This window comes from Zosterops lateralis (assembly GCF_965231275.1).
Source record: "Zosterops lateralis genome assembly, chromosome: 2".
NCBI lineage: Eukaryota > Metazoa > Chordata > Aves > Passeriformes > Zosteropidae > Zosterops > Zosterops lateralis.
In genome coordinates, this window is record NC_139763.1 from 2,617,677 (window position 1) to 2,642,617 (window position 24,941).

At 43.8% G+C, this 24,941-nt stretch overlaps 1 protein-coding gene across 1 annotated transcript; it reads left to right on the plus strand.

Annotated features, from left to right (window-relative positions):
• The first annotated feature begins 213 nt into the window (after positions 1-213).
• Positions 214-24,349, plus strand: MORC3 (MORC family CW-type zinc finger 3). The gene is made up of 17 exons (XM_083884413.1): positions 214-296; positions 5,756-5,828; positions 7,230-7,362; positions 10,026-10,260; positions 11,610-11,752; positions 12,037-12,184; positions 12,292-12,423; positions 12,653-12,772; positions 13,220-13,317; positions 15,389-15,493; positions 15,596-15,718; positions 15,819-15,893; positions 16,618-16,663; positions 17,567-17,751; positions 18,233-19,070; positions 19,187-19,350; positions 22,679-24,349. The coding sequence occupies exons 1-17, from the start codon at positions 258-260 to the stop codon at positions 22,830-22,832; spliced, it is 2,811 nt and encodes a 936-aa protein (XP_083740539.1). The 5' UTR covers positions 214-257; the 3' UTR covers positions 22,833-24,349.
• Positions 24,350-24,941: the final 592 nt, after the last annotated feature.

Below are 24,941 nucleotides of genomic sequence, written 5' to 3' on the forward strand. Positions count from 1 at the left end.
GACAACTCGAGGCTCAGGCACAGCTGCACTGGGTCATTCCCAAACCCTTTTTCCATATATAAACCACCCCACGTCCCCGCTCCGCCTCCATTCCCCTCACAGCGCCCTCAGCCCCGGCCCCGCCCATCCACAGGGGGCGTGGTCTCTCCACACAAAGCCCCGCCCCTCGCCCCCTTAGCGCGCGCGCGCGCTCCCGGTGCCGGAAGCGCGGAGGGGCCGCGGGGAGGCGGAAGCGCGCGCGGGGCCGCGGCCCGAAGATGGCGGCGAAAACACAGGGCGGGATCCGCCTGAGCGCGGTGAGTCCGGGCGGGCGGCGGGACCCCCGGGGGGAGAGAGACACCAGGGGACGGCACCTGAGGGACCGGGCTCCTTCCAACCCGCTGCCATGGGAAAGGGTCGCTTTGCACCGCTGCCTCAGAGCCCCCTGGCCTTGGGCAGCCGCGGGGTCACTCCCCTCAGCGTCTCTCCGGGGGGGAACGTGGGGAAAAAGGGGGTTTTGCCGCCTTTATCCCACCTCAAATCTTGAGAAATTAAACTTACATGTGTCCAGCCAGGCTGTGCCCAGCGGAAGGTGAGGGCTGGGGGTGGGCTCGGGGTTGTTTTGGAGGCGGGATTTCCCAGCCCCTTCTGGTGACCTCTAATTGCCGACTTATAACTTCAAACCTTAACTACTTTTATTGCGGGCGGCCTAATTACTTTTTAACCCTAATTACGTCTGAGGGGAAGATGAGTTGTTGGCGCAGTTAAACGCTGCCGTGTTGTGATTTTTTTCAGTGGCTGTCGGGTCGTTTGTTTGTGCTGATATAAATGAAGTTAAAGCTGTTTTTTCGGGTAAAACAGGATGTTTTTTCTCAAGTTGATGCCTCTAAACCTCACCTAGAGCTGTACTTGGCTCGTTGCCTGGTTTATAGAGCGGTGGAAAGGAGCAGGAGTTACTACGATGAGTAACTTGTCAAATATTTGAGTGAGAAAAGGTGTGTTCGGGTATCAATTTCTCTTACCTTAATATGAATTTATATTACCCTAATAAAAGCTGCCCTGAATTCTAGAGATGAGCTCTAAAAATCATCTCCTCGCAGTTCCAAAATTCCTTTTTTTTTAAAAAAAAATTGATTTCACGCCTTTAATTCTTGCAAGTGTTTGGAAATCCAAAAGTTTGTGTGATTATTTTATTGTCCTGCTTCTATAGATAAAGATTTGGATTTATTATTACTTTTTGGGCATATTATTGGTCTTTTTGAGAGGAAAAAGTATCCAAAAATCTTTCTTAGGCTGAAATTACTTTCCCGAGCTGAACTCTCAGAGGCACAAAGGAAACAAGATCTTGGTCACTTTCTGAGTTATTTTCAGGCTTCTCTTTGGTTTTGCCTGTTGCATGCACGGCTGAGAACTTGCATTCAGTGGCTTTTCAGTGAAAGCTGTGGGTTTTGTAGGGTTTTGGGGCTTTTTTGTTTTGTTTTTTTTTTTGTTTTTTTTTTTAAATGGCTCAGGTGAAGCAGCTGATGCAGGTTTTTAAAAGGCTTTGTGATGCAGAGAATGCTGGGGGGAACTGATGGTCACAAATCTTAGGGAATATAAAATATTCCCTGTGCATTCAGGGGCTGGGAATTCCTTCCCACGCTGGCATTTCTCTCCCGCTCTTGGCAATGTTTTTGTCCAGCTGAAGGATGAAGCAGCTCAGGGGAAAATGATCCAGGTGGATGTTTTAGGAGCGGTTTTTAATCGGGATCTGCCCCTCGATGGGGCTCATTGAACAGCCCTGGGATTGTGTGGGTGGAGAGGAGAAATCTCAGGAGGTTTCAGCAGGAATTTCCCCATGGAAAGGCCTTGGGAAGAGCTGCCCAGGGAGGTTTGGGGTGCCCATCCCTGGGGGTGGCACTCAGGTGACAAGGTGGGACTCCCTGGGCTGGGAGGGCTTTTCCAACCTAAATAATTCCATGAAAATGACAGTATTGTTCCCAAGAAGTTCTTAAATAAATGCAGGATAAATCCCATTTTTCACTCAAATGCATGAATTACTGTAGTGATGATGGGTAACACAACAAAAAAAAAAATTATTATGTGCAAGCAATGAGCTCCTAAGTTGATGCAAACTCTGCAGGGATTTGGAATTTGTGCACACTTCGGGATCTCCACTTCAGGTTTGCTTGGAAAACTGAAATTCCTGAATGTGCCTGTAGTTTTTAAGAGAGAAACTACTTTATTCTTCAATATTTGCTGGCTGTAAGTGCAGGAGATGCTGTTCTCAGGACAGCTGAGTCCCAGAAATGCTCAGCTGGAAGGAGTGGGAGGTTTGGGGTTGTCTTTGGCTGCACTTGGGCCCGGCAGAAAAAATGGAATTACTAAACAAAACCCACTTAGCAATGAAATATGTTTGGCTGAGCGAGCAAAACAGCTGGATTGGCCTAGTGAGTGTTCAGCTCTTACTGAGCCTCAATTAATTATGAGCTAATTAAAGTGCTGCATTGATGAATGAAGTGTGAGGGGCACAAAAGGATTTAAATATCTCTCGATGAGTTCATCAGGAGTTAGGGAGTGGTTGCTGACAGCTGGATTGCTCTGGGGGAAACTACAAAACTGGTGGCCTTAAAGCATTGTCCTCCTGGGCTTTAATCTGGTTTTGTGCCCTCGTGTGAAAGCCAGGCTTGGATGGGGCTTGGAGCATCCTGCTCTGCTGGAAAGGGCTTGGAATGGGTGGGCTTTAAGGTCCCTTCCACCCCAAAGCTGGAATTCTGTGCTCAGGCTGTGCTCTCTGCTCTGAGGTCACTTTTCCCATGAATTTCCTTTTGCTGAGGGATGGGAGCTGTGAGAGCCAAGAGCTCATTTGTTCCAGTTCTCATCTTCCAGCCCTTCCTGCACCTGCTACAATTCCCAGTCCTGTGAACACCTTCCAGCCTTTCCCAAATATCCAGCCTTTATTTTCTGGATCACTCCCCCAAACAGTGATCCAGGGAATAAAGGCACAATTCCTGTGATGTTTCCAGGATTCCCAGTGATCCAGAGAGAATAAAGGCACAATTCCTGTGATGTTTCCAGGATTCCCTGTGATCCAGAGAGAATAAAGGCACAATTCCTGTGATGTTTTCAGGATTCCCAGTAATCCAGAGAGAATAAAGGCACAATTCCTGTGATGTTTCCAGGATTCCCAGTAATCCAGAGAGAATAAAGGCACAATTCCTGTGATGTTTTCAGGATTCCCTGTGATCCAGAGAGAATAAAGGCACAATTCCTGTGATGTTTTCAGCATTCCCTGTGATCCAGAGAGAATAAAGGCACAATTCCTGTGGTGTTTCCAGGATTCCCAGTGATCCAGAGAGAATAAAGGCACAATTCCTGTGATGTTTCCAGGATTCCCAGTGATCCAGAGAGAATAAAGGCACAATTCCTGTGATGTTTTCAGCATTCCCTGTGATCCAGAGAGAATAAAGGCACAATTCCTGTGGTGTTATCAGGATTCCCTGTGATCCAGAGAGAATAGAGGCACAATTCCTGTGGTGTTATCAGGATTCCCTGTGATCCAGAGAGAATAGAGGCACAATTCCTGTGATGTTTTCAGGATTCCCAGTGATCCAGAGAGAATAAAGGCACAATTCCTGTGATGTTTCCAGGATTCCCTGTGATCCAGAGAGAATAAAGGCACAATTCCTGTGATGTTTTCAGGATTCCCAGTGATCCAGAGAGAATAAAGGCACAATTCCTGTGATGTTTCCAGGATTCCCAGCAGTGAAATGAGGGGGTGGAGCTGTTGTGTTCCCCAGGCAAGGTTTGATTTCTGTGCACACACAGAATGATTTGGTTCACTGGCAAAAAAAAAAGACATTTATTGGTGATGGTGCCACTGAGGTTCTTTCTGGTGGTCAGGGCAGGTGCTTCTTCCTTTTCAGAAGGAATTTTCTTTTTGGAAAGGGTGATCAGGACTTGGAAAGAGCTGCCCAGGGAGGTTTGGAGTCCAAGGAAAGCTTGGATGTGACACTCTGGGCTGGGGACAAGGTGGATCAAGGATTCCATGAGATTCCCAAGTGTGAGTTGGTGCCTCTGTCAAAACCACAGTCAGGACTTCTTACCAAGTCCATATTCCAGGGAATCCAGCAGGGAATTCAGCATTTCCAGCCTTCTGGGTGGCTGGAGCTGTTCAGTGTTTCAGCAGGGAGCTGAGCAGATGCCAAATCCCTGAACGTGCATCCCTGTGGTGAGCTGGGATTTTTCAATTTGGTTTTGTTTTGACAGGGAAGGATTTCAGTTGGGAAAACCCTCCCCCAAAAACCAGTTGTTTCTGGTAGATTTTGATCCCAAAGCTTAGAAAACAGAGGAGCAGATGCTGCCAGCTCTGTGAGAGTGAAGAGAATCACTCTGAGGATCCTCTGAGCTCCTGTACACCACAGGAGAGAAATCCAAAAATCATTTTTGCTGTAGCACATGAGAGATTTCCATGAATACCCCAGAGAAATTTCCCTTTTTGGATTCAGAATTCCTTGAAAACATTTGTTGGGAGCAGCCTGGCTCGGGCTGACTCCCAGCACCAGATTTTGCAGACCTGGAGCTCGGTGGCACAGATGGTGACAGGGATCATGGTGTCTGTTCCCACTGCTGCTCCATGGGGAAAGGCAGGGATTAAGTTACACTTGGAAATGTGTCATTTGCTGCTCTGTGACCTGAGCTCAGAGGTGACAGCTCCTGGCACTTCCCTGTAGCTCTGAGCCTCAGCTGCTGCTTCTCCCCTGTGCTTTCCTCTAAGATTTGCCTTCTGCATCGTTCCTTTTCACCTTGGAGCTTTCAAGTGCCTGCTTGCTTTTGTTTGATTTACACTTGACTTTTGTTTACACTTCATACCTTCACAGAAGTGCTTGTCAGTGAGTAACTCTGGGGAAAATCATGCAATGTGGATGTGTACACAGTATTTTAAATTATCTCTCAGGTTTTCTCTGTATAACAACGTGGATTATGTTCTGGGCTGTTTTCAGTGTTTTGTGTCCATGGGTGCTGCTTTTTTCCTGCCATCACCACAACTCTGGCTTGAGCAAATCTGTGCAAAGGGGGTTTGTGTTAAAGGAGTGTAACCATGGATTTCCTCAGGGATAATGCAAACACAAGTGTCAGCTGCAGCAGTTAAAATTTCTCCAAATGTTGCATGGACAGGTCCTTAACTCATATGGATATTTACTTCTGGTTTTCCAAGCCTTGAAGTGAATATATGTGAGCCTGGGCTGGGGCTGCTTGGCAATTCTTTTGTCACTAACATCTCCAAGTCACATCCCATAAAAAGGTGCTTTATTTGCATATTTTCATCTAATTCTGGCAGTGTGTACACCAAATGTGTGAGATCCAACTGGTAAAAGCACAAAGCACCCCTGGAGAGGGTCTGAGAGGGGATTTTGGTCACTGTGAGCACTGAGAGTGTTGGGTGCTGCTCACTCTTCACATGAAGTTTGAATCCTGTGAGTTTTTGACATCTGAGAGTTTCTGTTACTGGTTTGGCCCATGGCTTTGATGTTTTCTGTAGTCTCTGGCATCGTTAGATAGCAATGGTTATTTATATTTTTATAAAGACTCTTAGGATGACAACCCATGCTCAGAGTATGCTGAATTTCCTCTCCAAGAGCTGTATTAGTATTCCAATACCCAGAAATCAATTCAATTACAGCCTGTTGGTGGTGTTGTCCAAACCAACATCATGAAATATCTTCCTTTCTTTACCAGAAGCAGGTTTCTGCCTTTGAGAGCACAAACTAATGCCCCTGCTTGTGCTTTATTCCAGCTGTGCCCCAAGTTCTTGCACACCAACTCCACCAGCCACACCTGGCCCTTCAGTGCAATTGCAGAGCTCATAGGTAGGTGATCAATACCTTGGAATGATTCTTATTTCTGGTTACAAAACCTTTTTCCAGCAGGGGAAAGACCTGGCTGAACATCCTCAGTGTTTTGTTCTTTGTTCTGGTCTTGCTACCTGAATGACCTGGGGCTTGTGCTGATCTGTTTATTTATTGGCTCCTGTTGATCATCTTGCCTTTGATTTTGAGCAGAAGTTAACTGGACACCTCCAATGTTTGCCTTTTCCACAGGCAGGGAATGCTGAGCTGGTTCCTCAAAATAAAGGTGTGGCTTGGGACCCCAGCCAAGCTGATTGAGCACCTTGCTGCTGCCAAAGGGAGAAACTCCTCTGGTCACACTTCCCCCTCCCTTTCTTTCTTTTCCCCCCTCCCTTTCTTTCTTTTCCCCCCTCCCTTTCTTTCTTTTCCCCCCTCCCTTTCTTTCTTTTCCCCCCTCCCTTTCTTTCTTTTCCCCCCTCCCTTTCTTTCTTTTCCCCCCTCCCTTTCTTTCTTTTCCCCCCTCCCTTTCTTTCTTTTCCCCCCTCCCTTTCTTTCTTTTCCCCCCTCCCTTTCTTTCTTTTCCCCCCTCCCTTTCTTTCTTTTCCCCCCTCCCTTTCTTTCTTTTCCCCCCTCCCTTTCTTTCCTTTTTCCCCTCCTCAGAAGAAAACAGGGATTTTTTTTCGGCTGGATAAGCCCAAAGCTGTCCCAAAGGAGGAAACCAGAGCCTGTGGCTGTTTTGGGAGCACAGTCTGTTAAATCATCTCAGCTCTTTTCACACTCCAAATCCTTCCAAACTTTCAGTTGTACCTGTACATCCTCTTTTGTGAGGCTGAAATACATTTTATGCAATATTTCACTGTGTTGCAATTTGGATTTAAAGTTTCTAGGAAGAACCCTGCCCAGCTGTGGTTCCTCTTATTGGCCTGAGCTGTTCTCTGTCTCTCAGCTGAAGCTGCAGAGAACAGGCAGTGAGGCAGAGGTGCCATCACATCCCAACCTTCTTCTCCTCCCAAATCCCAAGGGATGAGGTGGAAGAGGTGGAAGAAAATGCTGTGGGGCAGCTGAGGTTGGCTTTGTGGAGCCCTGGTTTCTGTTTCACTCCTGTTTGACTCTCTCACATCCTGTAAACAGAAAGTTGAGTCTGAAGCATTTTGCAGCTCCTTTCAGTGCAGGGACTGCACCAGCTGCTCTGCAGGCAGGAAATGAAACTGGAACCTTGGCTTGGTTTCATTTTCTCTTCTCCTGGGAGCTGCTCCGTGGTGTTGTCATTGATAATTTGGGGACTTTTGTATTGGTTTGGGTGATGTTCTCCTGGGCTGGATGCAGCTCTTCCATCCTCACTCTCTGATCTATTTCAAACTGTGTTTTCACTGAGCTGAGTGTTTGTTTCCTGGTCTCCCCTGGTGTTTTCTTTTCCCCCAGATAACGCGTACGACCCCGACGTCAGCGCCAAGCAGATCTGGATCGACAAAACCGTCATCAACGAGCACATCTGCCTGACCTTCACCGACAATGGAAACGGCATGAACTCGGAGAAACTGCACAAAATGCTCAGGTGGGCACTCTCCTCACCTCTCCTGCTTCTCTCATTGCTCAGTTTGTTCCTGTTCCTCGTAATTCACTGGTTTTGCTCATAAATTCAGCATTTCTGATGGTCCTGAGTGTCCAGGGGAGACTCCAGAGCAGGCAGGTGCTGCTAAAGCTTCCCTGTAACTTGGTCAGGGAACTTTGACCTCATAATTTCCTTTTATCCTTTCTCTCAGCCTTCCCTTCATGCTGTGGAAACTCTGTAGTGCCTGCTAGTGGAGATAAGGAGAATTCCAATATTTCATTTTTACTATCATCATCATCATTATTATTATTAATTGCTTTAGCTTAAATTAGAGAATGAGAGAAAAAAGGGAGATTGAGCTCAAACCCTTTGAATATTAATAATAAAATGTATTGTAGAAAAAATAATTAATTTTCTACTTTTTAAGTAATCGTCTGTTTATCTTTAAATATTCTGTAGGGTTGGAACTGATTTTTCCTCTGATTTCTACAGCAGCAAAAAGCTTTCTGTGCAATTTCTCTTAGTGTAAAAAATTGCTTTGCCTGCAGATTTAAATTTGAGCAAGCTTGAATCCAAACTGTTATTTTTTCTGTTAGATACCATAACTAATAGCTTTCTAAATTCCACATGTAATTCCCTGTTTTATTTGAAATGTGATACGGAATTGGAAAATTTGTGGATCAAATATTTTCTAGGAAGCAGAGAGGGGGAAAAAGTGGAGGGGGGACAGGGTTAGGGGCTTTTATTAGTATTTATTGTGAAACTGCAGGATAACTATCAGAATCCCATAAGAATGCTTTTTCACCTAATTCCACACTTGATATTTCTGTTCCATACTTAAAAGATTTTCTCAAGTGTGGTTTTAGCAGCTTTGTCCAGGTGATTTTAGGATTTAATAGTTCAGCAGTCCCTGAGTAATTGGGTTGAGTAATTTGCCAAGTCCTGTTGCTGTAAGACACAAAAGAAAGATGAAAGACTTCAAATATTTCAGAAGGCAAAGAGCACAGAAAAAATATCTTTATTGTCTAATCTTACTACTTTTTATAAGGTGTTCCCATACAGACTGAACATGGTTGGTGAATAGGAACGACACCTCTCTAATCCCATTGATTAAACTGGAGAAACAGCAAAACACCACCTGGAGAAAGATTGTTCTGAGAAAGGAGAGTTGTTTGCCAAAATTGTTTTGAGAAGAAGCTTTCTTGAGAGTTTTTTCCTTGGGAAAAAGTCAGCAGCTGCCAGCAGGCTGAAATCTCTCAGGCCCAGAAATATCAGGAGTCCTGGTTCTGTGCCTGAGGTGTTTTGGTTTTCTGAAATTCTTTTCCCAGGGAATTTTCTGTAAACAGGAGAAATATTTTTGTAAACTGTATCTTTGTTTTTCATTCCTTTTCCTAGGAGGGACTTCTTCTTGATGTCCTTCTGGTCTGACCAATGTGATTGAAGAAGTTTGTCTTTGTTTCACCAATCAGATTGGTCTGTGTAAAATAGTATAAAAGGGAGACACATCCCAAAAATAAAGGAGTCATTTTCAGCTTCTGAAGCTCAGAGTCTGTGTAAAACAGCGTCAATCAGGCCCACAAAATCCAGCACTTTTATCTCTTGAACCCTCAAGTTTTCCAGGGATTTTTTTCTGTTGCTCTGATCTTTTTCAGCCTTCTGATGTTTGCATTTTTGTAGCAGAGTTTCTTGAGGATTGTCGTGTAAACAAAGTGGTTGTTTTTCATAGCTCTCTTGAGGAGAGACAATTAATAGACTTCTAGTTTGACCAGTGTGGTTGGAGAGGTGACAACCTTCATCCTCCAATCCCTGGTTATTGTCAAAAATCTATATAAATCAAGGTCAAAAAATAAACACCCCTCTTTTTGCCCTGTGTCTTGGTTTAAATAGACAGGTGTCTGCCAGGGAAGATTGGAGTCTCCCTTGGAATGTAAGCTCCCCCCTCCTCCTTTTCAAATTATTATAAATTTGCAATTAAAAGGCTGTCAGGCAAAGATTCTTGGGAATAGGTATAGCAGTTCTTTACTAGGGATATTTTAAAAATAAAAATGTTGTAGTACAAAAGAATAAGAAAACAAACAAACAAGAAATCCTAGAAAAACCCTGACAGAGTCAGAAATACAACCTTGACACCCTGTTAGTCAGGGTGATGGAAACAGTCCAAAGTCAGCCCTCCTGGAGTGGCAAATGTGTCCTGTTGGAAGCAGAGATGGTCCTGTAAAGCCAGGAGTCCAGAGATATGTCCAGTCTTCATTTGGGAGAGTTTGTGACTCCTTTTTATCTGGGTGGAAATTGTTTGGCTCCTTCTCCCCGGGTGGAGCATCTCACAATAGGATGATGAATTGTATCATGTCATTGGTGAGCTTTAATGGCCCATTAACAGAAGATATCTTCTTGGAGGTAGTGGAAGAGTGAACAGAAATAAGAAAGAATACTCCACCAGGTCTCAACAGCTGGCTTGTTATCAGAAAGAGAGTCACCCCCTCTCTCCTGGAGTTACAACAGTTAAAGAAAAAACACCTCCCAAAGAGGTTTCAACAGATGGAACAGAACAAACACTTTTTTGGTTATAAAAACCCAAGACACCCTGACAGCTGACTGTGTGGGTGTCCTTCATTTTGTGTCCTCTAAGGATATTTTTCATTTTCCTGACGTTTTCCACATTGCAGCTTCGGCTTCAGCGAGAAGTCGGTGATGAACGGGCGGGTCCCAGTGGGGCTCTACGGGAACGGCTTCAAGTCGGGCTCGATGCGCCTGGGCAAGGACGCCATCGTCTTCACCAAGAACGGGGACACCATGAGCGTGGGCATGCTGTCCCAGACCTTCCTGGAGGCCACCAAGGCAGAGCACGTCATGGTGCCCATCATCACCTTCACCAACCAGCATATCCTTGCAGCGTTCTCCGTGAAAAGTGGTTGGTTGGGTGGGTGGATGGGTGGGCAGTGTTCATTAGGATGAGGTTTAGTAAGTCCAAGTGTCAAGTCCTGCACTTTGGCCGCAATAACCCCCTGCAGGGCTCTAGGCTGGGGATGGTGTGGCTGAACAGTGTCCAAGGAGAAAAGGGACCTGGGGAGACTGGTGACAGCAGCTGGACATGAGCCAGCAGAATGCCCTGGTGGTCAAGAAGGCCAATGGCTCCTGGCCTTGATCAGGAATGTGTGGCCAGAGAGGTCATTCTGCCCCTGGACTGGGCACTGGTGAGGCCACACCTCGAGTGCTGTGTCCAGCTCTGGCCCCTCAGTTTAGGAAGGACATTGAGTGCTGTGTCCAGCTCTGGCCCCTCAGTTTAGGAAGGACATTGAGTGCTGTGTCCAGCTCTGGCCCCTCAGTTTAGGAAGGACATTGAGTGCTGTCTCCAGCTCTGGCCCCTCAGTTTAGGAAGGACATTGAGTGCTGTCTCCAGCTCTGTCCCCTCAGTTTAGGATGGACATTGAGTGCTGTGTCCAGCTCTGGCCCCTCAGTTTAGGATGGACATTGAGTGCTGTGTCCAGCTCTGGCCCCTCAGTTTAGGATGGACATTGAGTGCTGTGTCCAGCTCTGGCCCCTCAGTTTAGGAGGGACATTGAGACACTTGAGCACATCCAGAGGAAGGAACGAGGCTGGTGAGGGGCTGGGAACACAAACCCTGTGAGGAATGACTGAGGGAGCTGGGGTTGTTATCCTGGAGAAAAGGAGACTCAAGGGTGACTTTATCACTCTCTACAACCCCCTGAAAGGTGCCTGTGCTCAGTGGAGTTGGTCTCTCTCTCCAGGCAGCACTGACAGAAGGAGAGGACACAGCCTTGAGCTGCACCAAGGGAAATACAGGTTGGATATCAGAAAAAAGGTTTTTAGGGAAAGAGTGATAAAGTATTGGAATTGTCTGCCCAGGGAGGTGGTGGAGTCACCATCCCTGGATGTGTTTAAGAAAGACTGGATGTGGCACTCAGTGCTGTGGTTTGAGGTGTTGGGGCTGGATTGGACTCGATGATCTTGGAGGTCTCTTCCAACCCAGTGATCCTGTGGGAGTTGTGGGTACATCCCAAATTTGGGGAATAACATCACCTGAAGGAAATTCTTGGCTGCTTTTATGGATGTTTATTGCAAGATTCTCTCCTTGGAGAGAATCAACCAAAGAATTCTGGGAGATGCTGTAATTGGTTAAAACCTTTAAGCTCGAATGAGAAGCTGGGAACTGAGTCCAGAAATTTCCTAATTTTCTGAAATCTTTACTCCATTCCAAGTCCTTTTCCTTAACACTGAGCCCACGGCAGATCAGTGATCTTGCAGAATGCAAGAACAGCCTCAAGGCCATCCTGGCACATTCCTTGTTCTCTACTGAGGAGAAATTACTGGCAGAGCTGGATGCCATCATGGGGAAAAAAGGCACCAGGATTATCATCTGGAATCTTAGGAAGTAAGATAAATCCAGTCTCTTACCTCTCATTAATTTCACTTTTTTTTTTTTTTCAGTGTATCCAAACATAGAAGGATTTGGGGGTTCTTTGTGTGTAAAATAACTGGAACAAGCTGTGTGCAGTTTAAAAAAAATGGGAAGCTGGACTCAAATATGTATTTTAGCAAATCTCTGAGGAATTCCCTTTTTTTTTTCCTTTCTTTCCTTGTTCCACCACAACACCTCCTCTTGTATTTGCTTTTTTCCCCCCTATAATTCATACCTTTTCCCATCTTCCTTCTTAGAGATAAAAATGGCAGACCAGAATTCGATTTTGACAAGGATAAATACGACATCAGAATTCCTGAAGATTTGGATGAAACAGGCAAAAGAGGCTACAAAAAACAGGAGAGGCTGGACCAGATCGTTCCAGAAAGTGATTACTCCCTAAGAGTATGTGTTGGATTTTTAAAATGGGGTTTATTTTTAAATTTATTTTAAATTTGAGTTTATTTTTGGAGGGTGTAAATGTTTGAATTTTAATCATGTGTGTTTTATAGGCTTATTGCAGTATTTTGTACCTGAAGCCAACCATGCAGATCATCCTGAGAGGACAGAAAGTGAAAACACAGCTGGTTTCCAAAAGTTTGGCCTTCATTGAGAAGGATATTTACAGACCCAAATTTCTCAGTGTATCCTTGAATATTTCCATTGCAGAACTGAATCCTGTGACTGGATTCTGTTGCAGTTATATTGATGAATCTTAGGTTATTTTGGGTTTAATTTTTTTTTTAAGTCATACTGAAGGAATTATCTCAATATAAGAAAAGAAACCTCTAAGACCTGCTCAGAATAACTCTGATTTTTGGTGTTCCATGAGATTCACTCTATTTTTTTTTTTCCTTAATAATCTGCTCAAAGGCCAAAACAGTCAGAATTACTTTTGGGTTTAACTGCAGAAACAAAGATCATTATGGAATAATGATGTACCACAAAAACAGACTCATCAAAGCTTATGAAAGAGTTGGCTGCCAGTTAAAGGTAAGAAACTGAGGCTTCAAAATATTTTAAATATTTTATGTACAAATGAATATTTGTCAATATTGTAACATCTTGACAAATTTCATTCAAACACCTATTTTAAAAAAGAATACGGATGGAAAGCAAGATATTGATGTATAGTTTATAAAATCACCTTTTTTGCTGAGTGCAGAAGTTAAAAATTGTATTAAATTGTTTGTTTTGAGGCTGTTTAGTACAAAAATATGAATCTGAGCACATCTTCCAGGACAAAAAAAAAAAAAGAGTGGAACAGAGGATTTGTTACTTAAGGGGTTTATATCAAGATTTTCTCCTTGGAGAGGAGACAGAAGCCAGAAAATCCTTTTTATTCAATGTAGATACAGTTAATTATTACCTCCAGCAAACTCCTGCAGTATTGGCATGAATTTTGTGTTGATTTTCCTGATAAACTTTAATTCCTTGCAGGCAAACAACATGGGCGTGGGTGTCGTTGGGATTATTGAATGCAACTTCCTAAAACCAACTCACAACAAACAAGATTTTGACTACACCAATGAATACAGGTATTTTTATCTGCATTTTCTAATCCTGTATTACCATTTCCTGGGAAATACTTGATTAAGCTGCTTCTTTTAATAGGAAGAATAAAAGTTTCTGGTGTTCTGGTCGAACCTGTTTTAAATGCAAACAGCTCATTTTAGACAATTTTTTATCTGCCTTCTTTTTGTCTTTTTCCTTATAAATATTTTCCCCACAATATCCACACCAACCTTGTTCCCATGTTTTTACCTGGTTGTTGGGGTTTTTTTGTTTGTTTGGTTGGTTGGTTGGTTGGTTTTTTTTTTTGGCTGTGCAGGAGGAGGCATTTTCCATGTCCCCAACCATCAGTGCTTTTAATGTGGAAATTTTGGGCATGGATTGCAAACATTGGTGATCCTGAGCCATTTCCTGTGTGTGTCACCAACAGGAATTGGGAATGCCCTTGGCAAGGCACAATGAGCAGGGAATGTTTTCCACTTTTGGGGGTTTTTTAAACAGATGAAAGGAAGTTTTCCTCAATCCTTTGGATTTGATTTGTCTGTCAGTGGCCCAGGAAATCTGAGATTTTTCTGCCCAATTTGTCTGTCCTGAATATAATTAAATCAATATCCAGACAAGTGGGAAGAATCACAGGATCATTAAGGTTGGAAAAGACCTCCAAACATTTGAGTGCCACATCCAGTTGTTCCTGGACATAACTTTGGGGTGGAGGTGTGAGTTAATCTTAGCATTAAATTATAAGTTCATCTGAGGAAAGGGATTTCACCCCAGTTGCTGCTTCAGCAGCAAAACAGCTTCTCCTTTCTTGGCTGCTGTGTGTTCTATCAGCTCCTGGTCCCAGGGAGTTCCCATTCCTGCAGGCATCCCTCTCTGCTCTGTTCTTTCTCACCCAGGAACAGATTTTCCATGCCAGCTGCATTCCATCCAGGAAGCAGCAACTGCATTTCACCTCTGATTTCAGGACTGTCCCAATGGGAGTGTAACTTTCCCAACTTCCTCTGATTTTACCCCCAGCACTTGGAATGTGGGTGGGCACTGTGATACCACACTGGAAACATCTTCTGCGAAGGTTTTTCTGCCTGGAGTGCTCCAGGCTTTTGACAAGGTGTTTTTGTTTTGGGGCTGGAAAGTTGTGAACCTGATGGGAAGGTTCCCTGCACTTCAGAGAAGGGATGTGTGGTCCCATCCCTGCCTCACTGCCCATTTCTGCCCTCCCTGGGTCAGCAATCCCAGCCTGGGGTTCAGAGGTGACCTGGATCCAGGCTCTGGCTCACAGGAGTTCACTGCACAAACATTTGTGTTGGTTCATGGCCTGGGGCTGGGCTGGGCCTGGTTACTCATCCACTGCATTGCTCAGAGGTGAATTCCACAGCCTGACAGGGGCTGTCCTCACCTCCAGCTCACCTGGGAGCTTTGTTGTTGTTCCTCCCCTCTCCCTGCTGGGTGTGGCAGTTCTGGGAATCCCTGAACTGCACCTTGAGCAGGAAACAAAACTGAAAATCACCCTGAGTGAGACTGAGCTGCTCCTTTTATCACACTGCAGACTTTATATCACATTGAATGATCAAATGTTTGTCAGCTCTTTGTTGTAAAGTTTGGACATCAGCTGAGAATAGCCATGAACTTGCACTTGGGATGTGGAGGCACAGCCAAAACCAGGGTGAGGTTCTGGGTTGGTTTTGTGCCCTTTTGAATTCTCTGGTTGAGGCTGAACTGGTGAAGCTCTTCCAGGATTTACTTTGTCCATCAACAGCACTCTTGATTTCTTTGTATTCTGACTCATATTTGCAGAAATTCCTCTGCTGAAAAACGTGACTTGAGACAATCCCTCATTTCTCCTAAATATTTATATATATATATTTTTTTTTCCTAAATTTTCCTAAATAAAATTAAAAAAAGAACCAAAAAACCACCAAAAACTTTCTATAAAAGGAAAAGCTTTAAGAAAAGCTTTTTTCTTGCTCTCATGCAATTAGAAATATTAAAGTGTTTCATTATATAAATGGCACTTATTCTGTCACTGGAGTTTATAAAGGATCTTTCTGTGCCAGAATTGGATTATTCAAGGTGGTCTTTGAATTCCTCTCTTTGCAGACTCACAATAGCAGCACTGGGAGAAAAGCTCAACGATTACTGGAACGAGATGAAAACCAAGAAAAACGAGGAATATCCCTTAGCTCTGCCTGTCGAGGAGATCCAGTGAGTGCCAGCAGAGACCTGAACACCCTGTCACTGCTTTACCTGCTGTGAGAGCACTGTCTGAGGTGCAGGTGCTGATGTATTTGGGGTGTTTTTCCCCAGGAAACAGCCTGACCAGACGTGGGTGCAGTGTGACTCGTGCCTCAAATGGCGGAAGCTCCCGGACGGAATCGAGCACTTGCCAGAGAAGTGGTACTGCTCCCTCAACCCTGACCCCCAGTTCAGGTAAAGACACGGCCCAGGGACACCTCCCAGCCCTCACTGGGAGCAGCAGGGGCTGTTCAGCTCCTTCTGTTGTTATTTCCTGTCCCCTTCCTTCCCTCAGGGATTGCAGCGTGCCAGAAGAACCAGAGGATGACGATTTAATACATCCCACATACGAGAAAACCTACAAGAAAAAGTGAGTTCTGGAGATTTTTACAAAGCTCTCAGCACTAAAAGCCAGCAAGGAGAGCTGTGCAGCAGTTGGGGTGAAAGTCCAGCTCCCAGAGGGATGGTGCTCCACAGGATTTGGCAGTGTGGGAATAGTTTGGGATGTCCCAGAGGCAAACTTTGAGGGCTGTTAGGAGACCTTGGCTGTGAAACTTTCAAAGTCCACATTGCAGCATATTGAAAAGATCAATACATTTATTTAGGAATAGAAGGGTTCTTTCCAAGTGGAGAAACTTTCAAGGTCCACATTCTGAGCATATTGAAAAGATCAATACATTTATTTAGGAATAAAATGGTTCTTTCCAAGTGGAGAAACTTTCAAGATCCACGTTGGAGCATATTAGAAAGATCAATACATTTATTTAGGAATAAAAGGGTTCTTAGCTAAGGTGAATGACAAAAACTGATTTGGGTAATTGTGAGGCTGCCTCACATTCTAGAAGTGGGAGTTTGGGGTTGTTTCAAATATTTGAATTAATAATCTAGAGGGAACTTGTTGGAAGTTGAGCTAACTTTAGACAAGCTTCCAGCTTCCTGAGGGAATTTTCATTCAACAAAGAACACTTGGATTATTGTATCTAGCTGAGATGAAGAGTATTTGTTTGCTTTTAGTGCTTAGATTTAGTTTTTATAATGAATGAGCAGTTTGAATCTGAGCTCTTCATTTCTGTTTTTTCCTTGCTGCTGTGCAGGGACAGGGAGAAACTGAAGAGGCGACTGGAGTACAGCCACCACCAGGTAACTCCTGAGGCTGCCCTGCCTGCCAGTGTCTGCTTTAACACCCAGCTTTACTCTGATGGCTCTGCAGCATTTCCTCACCATGAGGAAACCCCAAATCCCCTTTCTTTGCTGCCCAGTGATGGAAATCCACCATTTCTTTCCCCTTAGGAAGGAGTTTGAGAGGGACAAAAGCCAAAACTAGAAGAGATGTCACTCACTAGTGGCTGTTTTTATAGCAGGACACCCAATTCTTGAAAGTGGATTTGTTGGGCAGAGATGTGATGAGGATGTGAAAGTAAATATGCCCTTAAAAGTGGGGATAGACAGAGATGGAACAGCTACAGTTGTGCAAGGAAAGACTCAAATTCAGATTAAATCCAGATGCACATCAAGGTGTTTGATGGGAATGTCTGGATTGTAACTCAGAATCAAATTTCCTGAGTGGGATTTAGTTTCAGTTCCATTCAAAGTCAATTTCTGACCTAAGATCACTTCATTTCTGGAGATGCTGCATGTGCTGTTTTAACCTGTTTGTTTCATTTTATTGTTCCTGTGCCATTACATCTCCCCCAGCACAAAAGTAATTCCTAAAAGTGAAATAATTGCTCATTTTGGGTCAACTGAGTGAACCCTGAGCAGTTTTCCCAGGGATGTGTCTGATGGGTAAACTCCAGACAGAGACACAGTTTGGGAAAAGCTTTTGCCTGGGATTCTGCACAGCACTTTAAAAGGAAAAACTGGGATGTGCAGTCGTTTAGTCAGCCTTTCTCATCCCAAAATCCTGAGCTTGGGTTCAAGGAGGTACTTGGATGTAGAAATGTCAGAATTTTAGGTGTTGGTATATAAAGAACTGCTTAAATCTATCCTGAAGAATCTACTAATATCTGTTTATTTCCATTCTTAACTTACATTGTCTTATAGGTCAACAATGAGATACTTTTAAAAACACCTGTTTCTTCAAGTAAAGACTTCAAAACATTCTCAGCTCCAAATACAAAGGAAGCTCTTCCAAGGTTAATTATCCCCAAATCATCAGATGCTTCTGGTAGAAGATCTCTGCCTATTTTAATTCAAGTGTCTTCCCCTCATTTGGATGCTGATAGCAGGTGAGTGCACCTGTACAAACAGGAGATTCCTGTTTATTTCTAAAATTTATAACTTAATGAAAATGATGGTGTTGGGGGCAGCTTCAGCTGCTGAAATTCCTGTGGCAATTCTGGGAGCATGGGAAGCTCCAGGTTAAAGGAGCTTGGAGACTTTGTCAAGTACAGAAGTGAATGCAAGAAAATGACAAAAGGAAATCTTTTCAGTGATTTGTCTGTCCTCCACAGGCTGTTTTCCTGAAGCCTTCTGGGGATGTTCCTGGGAATACTGTCTGTGTCAGAATAACGTGGGAGTGTGTGGATGGCAGGCATTTGTTTTTACAGGAATTTACTCTGGCTACACCAATTAAAAATCCCATGCAGGGGATTTTCTGGAGTGGTAATTTTTGAACAGCGTTCAGAGAAAGGCTGCACATGGTTGGAAACAAATGATTTGGCAGCATTTAAGCAAATGAACTGATGATTTTAATGTTTTCCTCCTCAGCCTCAAAAGGAGGACGCAGAGCTGTGTGACACCTGTGTCCCTAAAGACACCTCGGCTCAGTGACAAAACATTCAACAACCACGAGGAGGAGGATGATGATGAAGATGTCATCATTTTAGAGGAGAGCAGCACTCCAAAGCCTTCAGCAGATGCTGCTGATGTTCCCGTGGTAAAAACGGAATGTATCAATTTGGATCAGGAGGAGAAGCAGAAGGAAGACTCTCCCCTGGGGGGGGAACCTTGCAGTGCAAGCACTTCAGAGGCAATAAATGAACAGCTGAGCTCAGGAACACAGACTGAGCTCCCACAGCTGGTGGTGAAAAAGGAAGAGGTGGAAGACATCCCAGTCCAGGTTCCTGGGACAAGCGTGGAAAAGGAACAGCACAAGGTCAATGGTGTCCCTGACACATCTGCAGAGCTGGAAAACGAACTGAAAAGTCAGCTGCTGCTATCGAACAAAGAAAAAGAAATGTACCAAAGCAGGTGTGAAGCATTAACCAAACAGGTGGAAACACTGGAACAGCAGCTCTTGGAGATGAATAACAAATATGTAAAAAAGGAAATGTGCCATCAGGCAACAGAGACAGATCCCTCCTTTGGAGAAGGAAAGGCTGAGGGGAGGAGCTTGGCAGAGGTGACAGCTCTGTATGAGCAGGCCCTGGGGGAAATAGCCACGCTCAAGGAGCAGTGCAACACCCTGCAGAACCTAAAGACTGAGTGCAGCAAATGTGCTGATGGCGAGAGCAAGAGCGAGGTGGATGAGATGGCAGTGCAGCTGGATGATGTTTTCAGGCAGCTGGACAAGTGCACCATTGAGAGAGACAGGTACAAAAGTGAGGTACGCCTGGTAAAACTCTCCAGTCACTCCAGTCACCTCCATTTCTTACACAGCATTTCTACCCCACCACGTTCTGGATGGTTTTTACAGCTTTTATTTTGTCTTTTGCTTGGCAGATCGAAGTCCTAGAAGTGGAGAAGAATCAAATGGCCTGTCAGTGTGAGGAGCTGAAGGCAGAGCTGGCTCAGTTAAAAGCTTCAATCCCCCAGGCTGTAGCACGTGCAAATGATTCTACCACCAGTAATGTAGAAGACTCTGTAAATTTTTCTGATGGAGAAAGGTATCAGTTTTGTTCTTTTTAGATGTTTTTTTCCAAGGTTTTTTGTGTTTGTTGGTTGTATTTGAAATGTTTTGATGAAGGTTATAATAATGATAATAAAATGTGATGCTCAGAATTCTTTTCTACCGCCTTTTGTGACTCCTAACTAATGTTTGGGTTTTGTTTTTTTATCAAGTGATGTTTGTGATTTATGATTTATTTCTTTGAGCAGGATTGGCCACTGCACAACAGAATGGCAAACTGATACTTCTGAAAATATCCAAAATGTTGTATAATTTCTAAACACAACTTGCAAACCAAGGAGAGAAAAGGGAGGCAGGAAAGAGGGTGATCAATTGTTTTCTACTGTGTAATGACCTTCACTTTGAGGGTCTGTTTGTCTGTCTTGAATCAACTGAAGAGTCTGGATTGGAAACTTTCCTGTAAGAACTCCTTGCTGCATGCAAATCCCGTGGAATCAGGGCCCAGGGTGTGTCTTGGAATTATAAAAAAAGGGTTGAAACTTGGAGCTTTGGGAAGTGAAAATAGCACACACACACACAAAAAAACCCAGACAGGTGGAAGCAGAGTGAGCTGAGGTCCCTGCCAGGGGAGAATCCAAGGGGTGAAGCATCACCTGGGATAAAAGGAGACTCAATTAAAGGACCAATTCAGCAAATTTATCCCTGGGATCAGATTAGAGGCATTTCAGAGGGAGCTGAGGGCCTTGTGGTTATCTCCAAAAGTTAACATTCCTGGACAAAGGCAGTTGTTATACCCATATTTAGGTCAGACGGAGCTCCATCCTGGCTCAGTCCCAGGGAAAACATGGAATAAATCTACCTGGAAGCCACCTGCAGCTCCATGAGAGTCAAAAGGGAGTAAGGACAACCAGCGTGGGCTGACTGAGGGCAAACTGGGGATCAGCAGCAAGGCCAAGAATGGAAAAGGCTTTTGCACCTCAAGTCCTGTGTCCAGTTCTGTGCCACTTGAAAAGGACATTGAGGAGCTGGAGTGTGGCCAGGGAAGGGAACAGAGCTGGGAAAGGGCTGGAAAACATCCTGGGAGGAGCAGCTGAACTGGGAAAGGGGCTGAGCCTGGAGAAAAGGAGGCTCAGGGGGGATCTTGTGGCTCTGCACAAGTCCCTGCCAGGAGGGGCAGGGAAAGGAGGAGAGGAAATGGCCTCAAATTGCACCAGGGGAGGCTCAGGCTGGAGATTGGGCAAGGAAATTTCCCTGGCAGAGTGGTCAGGCCTTGGGATGAGCTGCCCAGGGAGGTTTGGAGTCACTGTCTGGGGGAGTGTTCAGGAGGAGGCTGGAGGTGGCCCTTGGGAATGGCATTTTGGGCTGATTGTTGGACTGGATAATCCCAAAGGTCTCTTCCAACCCTGGGGATTCTGTGATTCGTGGCCTAAATGACCAAACCAAATGAACTCAATAAATTCCTGATGCCACCAAATTGGAGGGAACTCAGGAGGGGGCAGAGCTGCTGCTGAGAGACTTTTGACAAATTGGACAATAACGGGCTGGAAAAGAAGCCCCTGAAAATTCCACAGGGGCACCTGTGGCTTCCCTGCAGGAGCACGAAGTGGAACCAACTCCTGGCAAAGCAGCTGCAGGGAGGTGCCCGAGGTGCCGGGGGAGTGGCCGAGCAATGGGAGCCCGCAGTGCTCTCTGCTGGTGCCACAAACCAGCTCCTGCTGGGCAGGGGAAGTGACTCCTCCCTGCTGCTGAGCACTGGAAGCCCTGGATCCACCTCTGCACACCCTGGCAGAGGGTGGAGAATGAGCTGGATCATTCCCAGAGACCCCTTGCAGTCTTGAGCCAACATTAAAAATGATCTGTCAGCATTTAATTATATTTTTCCTTATAGCTCTGACTTGTGTTTACTAAAAAATTAGCAAATAAATGCAGGACTTGGAAGTAACTTGCCCTACAAGTTGATGGAGATATGGCAGCACTGGGAGAACTGGTCATGGAGATGATAAAGGATCTGAGAGTAGAAGGAAATGGCCACAGTAGGGATGGCTCATGGCAAAACAAGGACATCCAGGAAAGAAACCAAAACACAACCTTTTCCCTGGGCTATAACTCTTATTTCCTATTTATATTTTAAAGACTTTGGACAAACTCCTCTTTCTTGCCTTCTTCTCTTAGTTTTCTCTCCTTTTGTTCCAGTGGGTTGTGGTAGTTTGGGTTTCTAAATGGATAAAAATACCAGGGCTTAATATTGCTTTGAGAAATACAGGTGGTGTGGGCTAAAGGATTGTACTAATGCTTATTTTGAAATATTTCAGATGGGAATTCAGGTTAGTATTGGTTTGAATCTGAGGCAATATTCCCCTTCAAGCTGAAAACTGAAGAGAAGCTTGGAAAAACTGGTGGATTTAGAAATAATCTTGATGCAGCTAAAAAAACCCTAAATCTAAGCACTAAAAGCAAACACAAAGCTCCTCATCTCAGCTAGATACAATAATTTGAGTGTTCTTGTTTCTTGAATGAAAACTCCCTCAGGAAGCTGGAAGTTAGTTCAACTTCCAACAAATTCCCTCCAGATTATTTATTAAAATATTTGAAACAACCCCAAACTCCCACTTTTAGAATGTGAGGCAGCCTCACAATTACCCGAATCAGTTTTTTGTCATTCACCTTAGCTAAGAACCCTTTTATATTCCTAAATAAATGTATTGATCTTTTTCAGTATGCTCCAATGTGGACCTTGAAGGTTTCTCCACTTGGAAAAAACCATTTTATTCCTAAATAAATGTATTGGTCTTTTCAGTATGCTCCAATGTGGACCTTGAAGGTTTCTCCACTTGGAAAAAACCATTTTATTCCTAAATAAATGTATTGATCATATTCAATATGCTCCAATGTGGACCTTGAAGGTTTCTCCACTTGGAAAAAACCATTTTATTCCTAAATAAATGGAATTATATATATATATTGCTCTTTTTCAATATGCTCCAATCTGGACCTTGAAATTTTCTCTCTCCACTTGGAAAGACCCTTTTATTCCTAAATAAATGTATTGAGCTTTCCAATATGCTCCAATGTGGACCTTGAAAGTTTCTCTCTCCACTTGGAAAAACCCCTTTTATTCCTAAATAAATCTACTAGTCTTTTTCAATATGCTCCAATAGGGACCTTGATAGTTTCTCCACTTAAAAAAACCCTTTTATTCCTAAATAAATGTAGTGATCTTTACCTGCATCCAATTTTTTTTTTTTTTTTCTGGTTTATTGGAGTCATGGAGCATCTCCAGCCTGGATTATGAGTCCAGCTTTGTTAGGTGAGCTCTGAGGACACAATTCCATCTCCATCTAACCCTGTCCCGTTTCTGTCCCCAGCCTGAAGCTCCGCTCTCTCCGAGTGAACGTGGGACAACTCCTGGCCACCATCATGCCTGACCTGGACCTGCAGCAAGTGAATTATGACATTGACGTGGTGGATGAGATCTTGGGGCAAGTGGTGGAACAAATGCATGAAATCAGCAGTACTTAAAAAAAAAAAAATCTCATGTTTTGCAGAATTTTATTGATCTTCCATTACATCACCTGTAGGTTCCAGACTGTAAATAGGGCTGCTTCACTTTATATATTTGACATAGGTGGATCTCTCCTAAGTGTAAATATTCTGCATTTAGCTGTTCACTTCCTCCTCAAGGAACACTGTCAATACTGACTCCCCACCCTGATGTACTTAATTAAGGATTTTGCTTTGGAAATGTATTTGTAATTAAATTTGCAGATATTTTTACTATTAGGAATCTTAATACTTTTCTACAGACACCTTTTTGGTTGACTTTGGATCTTATAAGAGCATTAATTACCTGTGAGTATTTCCTCTTCTAAAGTAGTGGAATACCTTAGAAATGCAAAAAACCCCCAAAAACCCAGAACTTCCTTGATTTCCTTCCCAGAGTTGTTGTATCCCATGGTGTTGTTCCATTGCTCCCAGCAGTGTTCTGTGTTGCATTCATGGGATAGAAATGTAAGTAGTAGGTGAGAATTTGGGCCATATTTGGGCAATATTTGTGTGGTACTCCCAAAAAAAAGGTTTCTTTTTTAAGGGTTTTAAACTGAAAACTGGAATGGACCAGTTGGATGGAAGCACTTGGGAAAAGAGGGATGTTTCTTTATCCGTGGTGTAAACTACAGGGTGAGCTAGAGCTGAAAATGTTCAGCTTCAGCAGCTTTAGACAGTTTTTATTATAGACAAGGAAAGGGAATTCCTCTTTTTCACATCTCCCCTTTTAGAGTTGTGTGCTCTAAACCTTCCCAGTTTTCCATGGACATGGGAAAACCTGGAAGCAACGGTACCAAGAGAAATTCCCAGCCAGCTGCAGGGATTTCTTTCCAAATCATTGGGAATGACAAACTGGGTGGCAAAGACAGCAGGTCCATCTTTTCCTCTGTGGTGGGGTTGGTCACCCAAAGAGCTGTCCAGAAAAATGGGTCTTGCTCTTGAATATAAAAAACAAAGTTTAAAAAAATCATTTAATTAGTGTGCAGTATGTTAATTCATAGGAAATATCTATTTTTTTTTTAATAAAGCCAAAATTTTGTTGGCTTTTGCACTGCTACTGTCCTGAGTTAATCCCTTGGTGTCCCTTTTAGTTGTAGTCCAGTGGAATTCTTTCCATGGACAGTATTTCTATGGAAGATCTCTCTCTATGCCAATAATGGGAATGCACTACTGTTGTACTTTATAAAGGAGAAATTGAATGTTTGATTTGGGAAGAGGTGGTTGTAATATAACTGTGTATGACTTTTGCAAAGTTTATATTTCCCACTTCTTGGTGTGTAGCTTTTCCATTTCTTAATCATTATTTATTACATTTCATCAGACTGTAGCTGAATTTCTTGTAGACAACTGGCAAAATAGAGCACATGTCTATATTAAAAATGGCAAATTTACAATGTACATTTACACTTTGGACAACGGTGGACTTATGGAAATGGTTTCTATTTACTTGTTAAAATGTATTTTTTGTAAAAAATAAAGAGATTTAAATCAGAGTCTGCAGGATCCCAACTTGTGTTTGTTTGTAAATAAACCCAGTGCAGAATGGCTGAAGTGTCGAGTGTCAGGAGAAAGCCTGGCTCAGTCTGGTGTCGGACTGGGCACAGCAGTGTGGATTTGGTATGGGAATGTCCTGGAGGTGGAAAAAGCAGAGGGTGTTAGTGGAATGGAACTGAATTTCAGGAAGTTCTGCTCTTGGTACATGGATGAACTTCCTTACCTTTAGAAGTTCACCAAGAACATGGACTTGCACCATCCTGGCATGGAACTCCTCAGGATTTCTGTAAAACTCATTTTGAAATCCCCTTCTCCACACACATCCTTCTCCCTCAGCTGGAAGGAGATGGATAAGGAAGGTTTGCAGCCAGAGGTTTGTGGGTCAGGGTGTGGGGAGCAGCACTGGGAGTCTCTGTGGTGTGGGGACTGGGATTAAGATTGATGGAGATGGATGAGGAGAGGACTGGATCTGTCAGGATTTAATTCAATAAAGGGCCTCAAACAGTAGCAGAGGAGGGAGTTCCCACAGGATGACTCACCTAAGACAGGCACAGTTGGCAAACAGGAAAGAGAAAGCTTTGGAATGAGCAC

Excerpts from the sequence above, each read along its gene's own strand:
- MORC3 (XM_083884413.1), top strand. The coding sequence starts at position 258 with ATGGCGGCGAAAACACAGGGCGGGATCCGCCTGAGCGCG. Across the intron at positions 12,185-12,291 it reads AAAGTGATTACTCCCTAAGA|GCTTATTGCAGTATTTTGTA; the intron begins GTATGTGTTGGA and ends TGTGTTTTATAG. Across the intron at positions 16,664-17,566 it reads TGGAGTACAGCCACCACCAG|GTCAACAATGAGATACTTTT; the intron begins GTAACTCCTGAG and ends ATTGTCTTATAG.